Source organism: Rutidosis leptorrhynchoides, chromosome 3, assembly GCF_046630445.1.
Source record: "Rutidosis leptorrhynchoides isolate AG116_Rl617_1_P2 chromosome 3, CSIRO_AGI_Rlap_v1, whole genome shotgun sequence".
Taxonomy (NCBI): Eukaryota; Viridiplantae; Streptophyta; class Magnoliopsida; order Asterales; family Asteraceae; genus Rutidosis; species Rutidosis leptorrhynchoides.
This window is the reverse complement of record NC_092335.1, coordinates 628,690,471-628,697,813: the sequence shown is the minus strand read 5'-3', so window position 1 is coordinate 628,697,813 and position 7,343 is coordinate 628,690,471. Positions and strand designations below refer to the sequence as shown.

The window sequence follows — 7,343 nt, the reverse complement described above, 5'->3', positions numbered from 1 at the left end:
ATCGAAGCCGAATATGCCCCTTTTTCTTGGTAACCTAAGAATTAGTAAACCGATCTACTAATTGACGTGAATCCTAAAGATAGATCTATTGGGCCTAACTAACCCCATCCAAAGTACCGGATGCTTTAGTACTTCGAATTCGTTTTATCATGTCCGAAGAATTTTCCGGAATGATAGAGGATATTCTTATATGCATCTTGTGAATGTCGGTTACCAGGTGTTCACAATATGAATGATTTTTATCTCTATGTATGAGATGTATATTGAAATATGAAATCTTGTGGTCTATTATTACGATTTGATAAATATATAGGTTAAACCTATAACTCACCAACATTTTTGTTGACGTTTAAAGCATGTTTATTCTCAGGTGATTATTAAGAGCTTCCGCTGTTGCATGCTAAATTATGGACAATATTTGGTGTCAGCATGCTTGTATTATATTGTTTAAAACTGCATTCGAGATTTACTTTGTTGTAACATATTAATATTGTATACCAATATGTATTGGTAGAGTGTAAGTGTGATATTTTTAGATTATCATTTCTGGATAATCTAGGTGGTGACTTTTTAACCTTGTCGATAAAATAAAGGTTATGGTTTGTTTTAAAAACGAATGCAGTCTTTGAAAAACGTCTCATATAGAGGTCAAAACCTCGCAACGAAATCAATTAATATGGAATGTTTATAATCAATATGAACGGGATATTTCAAATGAAACTCACCTTAGCAGCACATAAGGTCATTTACCGAAATGTGACCGAAACTCGGAATGCAAAATAACCGTAGATCTCAACGTATCAATATTGTGAGTCAATATTGCAGGAAAGTACGTAGACGCAACGGAGATGACAAATGAAAGGTTAGCCTTTGATTCATCCATGGTACTCACGAACATTACCCATAACTTCCATAGCTATAACCCATCATTTCCCTAGCTTCATCCCGCTCAAAAACCAGTTTTGAAAATAACTCGCTCATGACCTCGTCGTAGTATTTTATGTATAATAATACTAATACTAATACTAATACTAATACTAATACTAATACTAATACTAATACTACTAATAATAATATTAGGATTAATAATAATAATTTTAATAATAATAATAATAAATATAAATAATATATTAAGAAACAGAGTGATTGAGAAAAAGATGTGTCTTCAATCGGCAGAATGCTCGAGCTTTTATAGACCATTTGTGAGATAGACGGCTCCGCGATCGCGAAGTGTTTAGGCCTTGGAGCTCCGCGATCGCGAAGGTGACAGATCCAGCTCATCCAATTTTGTTTACAAGCTTGTCGACATAATATTATATTTATATATAATATATATAATTTATTTTAATTAATTATATATTATATTCTCGTGCATAGTTGACTTGTAACAATAGCTCCGTTGTCTTGAACGTTCATGCCCGATTTATGTCTCGGTTCCGGTTTTTCGAATGTCTTTTCGTACACTTTAAAATCTTGTACATTACGTTTCGCGGCTTATACTTTCATTAATAGTTAGGCTTAAATCCTTGATAAACTATATTTCCCGAAGTATAACTTTTATATTTGAGTGTTTTGGTCATTTGCTTCTATAAATCGTCGCCTCATTATCTATTAAAGTATATTAATAATATTGGAACGTTTTATATCTAAATTTACGTTCTTTTAACAAAACATTTTAATAATTAAAATTCTATTATATTGAAAATGTTTTCTTACATTAAATATTATGATAGTTAAATAATTAACTTATCAAGAATCACGAGGAACAATATTGTAAAGCATGCATTGAAAATTAAGAAGGAATCTCTACTACTTTTGTCTAATTCATGTTATTTGACACTTTGTTTTCACTTGTAGATTACACGACCATTTATTCCGAATATCGTTAAAAAGAAAAGTTTTCATAAATCACAGTGGATCTCACAACAGAGACCCATAACAATAACACAATCTATAAGAGATTTGACAAATATCTTTTAATTCAACCGTTTAGCATTATCTTTTAATTTCATAGTTAAATATATCAAATAGATATTTAAACCCATAGGTTTAATGTACAGTATTATACATTTAATACTTCGTTAATGTTTTCAAGTTATATATATATATATATATATATATATATATATATATATATATATATATATATATATATATATATATATATATATATATATATATATATATATATATATATATATATATATATATATATCCAATTATATAATGGTTCGTGAATCGTCGGAATCTGGTCGAGGTTAAATGAATACATGAACACAGTTTTAAAATGTTTGAGATTTAACTTAACAGACTTTGCTTATCGTGTCGAAACCATATAAAGATTAAGTTTAAATTTGGTCAGAAATTTCCGGGTCGTCACAACCACCCACCTAAAATTCTGGCTCCGCCCTTGGAGATACTAATGGTGTGCATAATGACATAGTGAGATCGGCTAACATGTTTTGTTTTAATTTAGAAGGAAAAAAAAAAAAAAAAAAAACTTTGGTCAAACAAGTATAACGTTAAACTTGTGTTGTTTAGGTGAAAATAGCTATGGTGATACTTTGAAGGACTCCTTTTGAAGTAGTAAAGATAGAGACTTCACAAACAGTTGCTTTGATCATGCTATTAAAAGCCATGTATGATTGCAACACTCTTAGTCTCTTATTCACTCCTATGATAGTCACTGTCTACACCAAATTATATGTCGGTTCTTCAGAAATAATTGTACTTTCTTGAACAGATAGATGTATCTAATTTATCATATCGGATAAATTATACGGAGTATATTATAATATTAAAAATTTAAGACGTCTACGTCTTTTTTGAAGTTGTGATGTGGTCTAGCGGTTGGTGGTCTGCCTCTTTTAGGGGAGGTCAGGAGTTCGACTCTCATTGGCTACATATTAAAAACACAATTTCCTCCCGGGCAGCGATTAGAGCGGGGTTATTATCGCTGCATCGGCATAGTCGAAACGGGAGATGATCGCAACGGGTGGTTTAGTCCCCCTCGGGTGATCTCAATCGCTGTTAAAAAAAAGACGTCTGCATCTTTTAAACAGACCCCGGTTGTTTTTGTATCTAGTTTCATTAAAGAGAGTCGGGCATATTATATGTTGAGTGATAGCAAGAATCTTAATGAAATACATAATGTAATGAATTTTTTTAAAAGTTTTTAACTAATAACGCTAGTTAATAGTGTAAAATTTTTATGAGTGAGAACATTATTATATAACTAATAATACATATAGTAGAAAAATTTTAAGGGTTTAAATTAGTGACCATGAGTCTTATATCTGCCACTAAATTTATAAGGCCTGAAAGGTTTATGTTATACTCAGTATTGAAAGGCTTGTGTTATACTCAGTATTCAAGTTTTTCATTTTTAGGAAAATAAATGTAACAACTTCTCATCTATATATACAGAGACCAAAAACTATGTGTCACTGACTAAGCATGCCAACAACAATCATATTGTTGTTAAAAAATAACCCTATTTCATGTATTTTCATCCCGCTAAAATTATGAGCCCTATTTAGCAAATACAAACAAAACCTTTTATAATAAAAATTTTCATATGTATAGGAGTAATAAATTCAATAACACTAATAATATTATGAGTACTAATATCTTTCGATTTGTTCACAATATATATTTTGAGTTATTTTTGGGCCCCTTTGGATTATGGGCCACGTGCGACAACACACTTAGCACATGCACAAATCTGCCCCTGATTTTCACTTGGGTTGTAAAAAATGTGGACTAAAGTTCAATAAGCGATAAATAAAAATTCTAGTTAGATATATGCACAATATAATTGAGTTATCTTGTATTATTGTCTGACACTTTCTTTAATTATCCTAAAATGTGCTATTAATAAGAATTAGGGTTTGTGTAATTTCTATTTAATGATCTATTTTTGTACAGCTCTTTGTTTAGTATATAAAATTATTATTTCTTTGTCACTTAAACTGAAAATTAGTATGTTATTATAAGACATAGAATCAGACACTCTTTCTTATTAAGAGACAAATAAAACATAACTTAATACATAAAAAAGTAAACAACCCTTTAATCTCATATATATTGTGAGATTATCAGGACGTTAATCTATTAGGTTATATTATAAGCATGGTTGCAAACGACGACCGTTTTGAATCCGTTGTGACGGCAGTTGTGGTGTTTTGGTGACTAGCTCGTCCCGACCCGTCCTGGCGTCTAATAAGTCGGTACGGTCAAAAGTCGTGTCAGATGCAGGAAAGGTCGAGTCAATGTCGGTCAAAAGTTAAAAATTCGGTTAAACTCGGTCAAATCAATCAAAATTGACGTAATGTAGTGTTACGTTTTTATATTATATTAGCGGTAATAACGATTATCGGTACAAAATAGTCAAAGAAAGTTATTTTGCTTTAAAATATGTGTGCACACGCGTGAGTCAATGTTCGTCTCGACCCTTTAGTCCCAACCATTTCGACCCCGTTTTACGTCTTTTTCATTTATTATAAGTAGGCGTTAAGTATGTGGATTGTACTGTGGTATGCAGTAGAGATTTATTAGAATCATACCACTAGATTACGTCGTGGGTTAAATTTTTCAAAAGCGTAGCCCCATAGCTACAACTAATGAAGATTGCACTTTGAATTGGATGTTAAGATTCACAAACCATGAACCACTTACAATTATAATTCTCTTCGATTATCTTTAAACTTGATTGGTTATGTTACAGATTTTTGCCAAAAAAACATAAAGAATAACACAAATGGGGGATCTTTTATAATGGATGAAAACTCAAAAAGATAAAAACATAACTTAAAAATGAAATAATTAAAATCGAATAACTAAACAAAAGAATACAATACTTGAGATTAGCACACTTAAAACAACAAACAACAACCAACTCATAACTACACACGAAGTTCAAAAGCACATTCAAGAACAAAACCAACATGCCAAGAGAGCTATTCGGTTGGATCCCCACTACCCTAATCCATCCACTTGACATTCATCCTAATCATCTCACAAGAGAATTCACTAATTAGCAACACATCGATTCACCTGTAAATTGTCATAAACAATATGTTGGTCTTAGACGGGGGGATGTTAAAGAGAATCTTATAATAATAGAGAGTCCTGGGTCTAGAACCAGGGGTTGCTCCGAGAAATCCTTTCTTTCTCATCCACTCAGGAGAGTCATTTTGTATTATTATTTTATTAATGCTATATTTATAAAAATAACTTAATCAAATTATTTGAGAGAATCTTATAACACAATAAAACATACTTCTATCTTAATGATTAAATAATGAATTATCTAAAAAAGGATTATACAAAATCTTTTTAGTGAGTACGAGTAATTGTTTACTACAGACGTACAGTATCAAATGACTTCTACTCTAATTATAAAATTCCATCGCCTATATTAATACTTTTCCATATTTCATATTTTTCAACAACCGATCCTCTCATATCATAAATATTAAATATTAATATTAATATAAACATACATGATAAACATAACTTACAAGTCATCATTCCACAAACCATAAATTACATTAACCCAAGCAAGTGGGAACAATCATCTTAACGATCGTGCTCCCAAAAAGCAACAAGTTCTTAGGATCTTGTTACAAAAGCCTGTTTTCCCAAGCATTTATACCTTAACACTTTTTCATCATTCCTACCTCAAACCCCTAATTAAATTAAATTAAATTAAATTATTATTAATTAACAAAACTTCACAACCACACGATCTTTAATCTTTCATCTAATCAAACCGTATAAGCAATCACAAAACAAGGAAGCACAGCCCTTGGATTAAACACAATCAATTCATCCTCATCGTCCAATTTACTCCGCGCCACACCGGGTTCTCTCCCAACTAAAGAATCATATCCCGCGTCATCTTTATCCCCAATTTCCGGGTCACACCCGATCCGACCTGCTATGACTCGACACACAAGCATTGCCCGTTTCACGTGCATGAACCGGAATTCTTCTTCAATGTCTTCTGGAAGCGCCACGTGTCCTTTCCAACTTGTTGAAAATGTTGATATCCCGTCCACTTTGGTTGAAAACCCGACCCGAATAATCCCACATACACTACAATATTGGTGACTGCATATGCTGGAATTACCATTTTGCCCCAAGTCGCATAAAAATGTGGCACAGTGAAACCGGAGAAGCTCGTTACCGTCAGCGATACACCGTTCGTCGCGACAACGCTCACCGCCACGACGAACGGCTTTTGATTTTACAATCTCACGGTATTCCTCGAACCGGGTCAGGATCTTGGGACTGTTGTGGATCTTCATGACCCGGTAGATCATCGGAGTTGGCCCAACGCTGGGCCAACCTGTTTGGAATATAATTCTAACAATATTTTTCCCCGGGTTGTCTTCGAACAGTTCTGACACAGCGTGTTTAAACGCCGTGTGCTGTTCAAGCAACCCGGGTTTTTGGAACACCTCTCCGCAATCTGGACAAGGGTAGATGTCATTGCGGAGAGGAAAGAAATCCGACTCGGATAAAGATCTGGGTCGGTTTCTTTGTTCTGAAACGTCCAAAATATTAGTTTCGAGTGGGACGTTTATTGTGTACGTACGTAATGAGCGAGTTGAGGATACCGGAGACGGTACGTGGTGAATGATTGATGAATTGTTGTCTGTTATTGAAGACGAATTTGATGAGAAGATTTGTTTGATGTAAGACCAAGAAGATGAAAGGGTTTTGCGGGGTTTTTTGGTGGCGGTGGGACGGAGGAGGGGGAGGGGGGACGATGGTTTTCGGGTGGTTTTTGAGCGACGGCGGTGGTGATCGGAGGTAGGGAATATGAAGAAACAACCAAGATGAATTAGGATGAAAATTAGAGAGAGGAATTGAGTGAAGATTGGATTAAAGTTAGCCATATTAATGAATGAATGAATGTAATGAAATGTGTGTTGATTTAATCAATGGTGTGGCATTAATGAAAAAGAGAGATGTAAAAAGGGTAGCGGGCAACGAAGAAGAAAAATAAAGGTGAGTTATGTTAGGTGGAAGGCAAATTTTCATGTACATAACTTTCATTTTCATCATTTGATTTCATGATAAGTACTCCGTATTTTAAGTATTAATATTAATATTTAATATTTAATATAGTCTTAATCTATAATTTTAATTGTTTTTATAGGTAAGGTTTTTCTTGTTGCTTTCGAGTGTACTTGAATCGTGAAAAAAGTATTTTACATGCATCTTTTTTTTTTTTTTTTTTTTTGACAGCGATTGGGATCACCCGAGGGGGACTTTAACCACCCGTTGCGATCATCTCCAGTTTCGACTATGCCGATGCAGCGATAAACCCCGCC

The 7,343-nt window shown here is 33.3% G+C and overlaps 1 protein-coding gene across 1 annotated transcript; it reads right to left on the bottom strand.

Moving 5' to 3' along the window:
• Positions 1-5,702: 5,702 nt before the first annotated feature.
• On the bottom strand, positions 5,703-6,938 carry LOC139899011 (uncharacterized). Its single transcript, XM_071881820.1, has one exon. It carries the CDS (start codon positions 6,903-6,905, stop codon positions 5,769-5,771), a length of 1,137 nt encoding a protein of 378 aa, XP_071737921.1. The 5' UTR covers positions 6,906-6,938; the 3' UTR covers positions 5,703-5,768.
• Between the last annotated feature and the right edge of the window lie 405 nt (positions 6,939-7,343).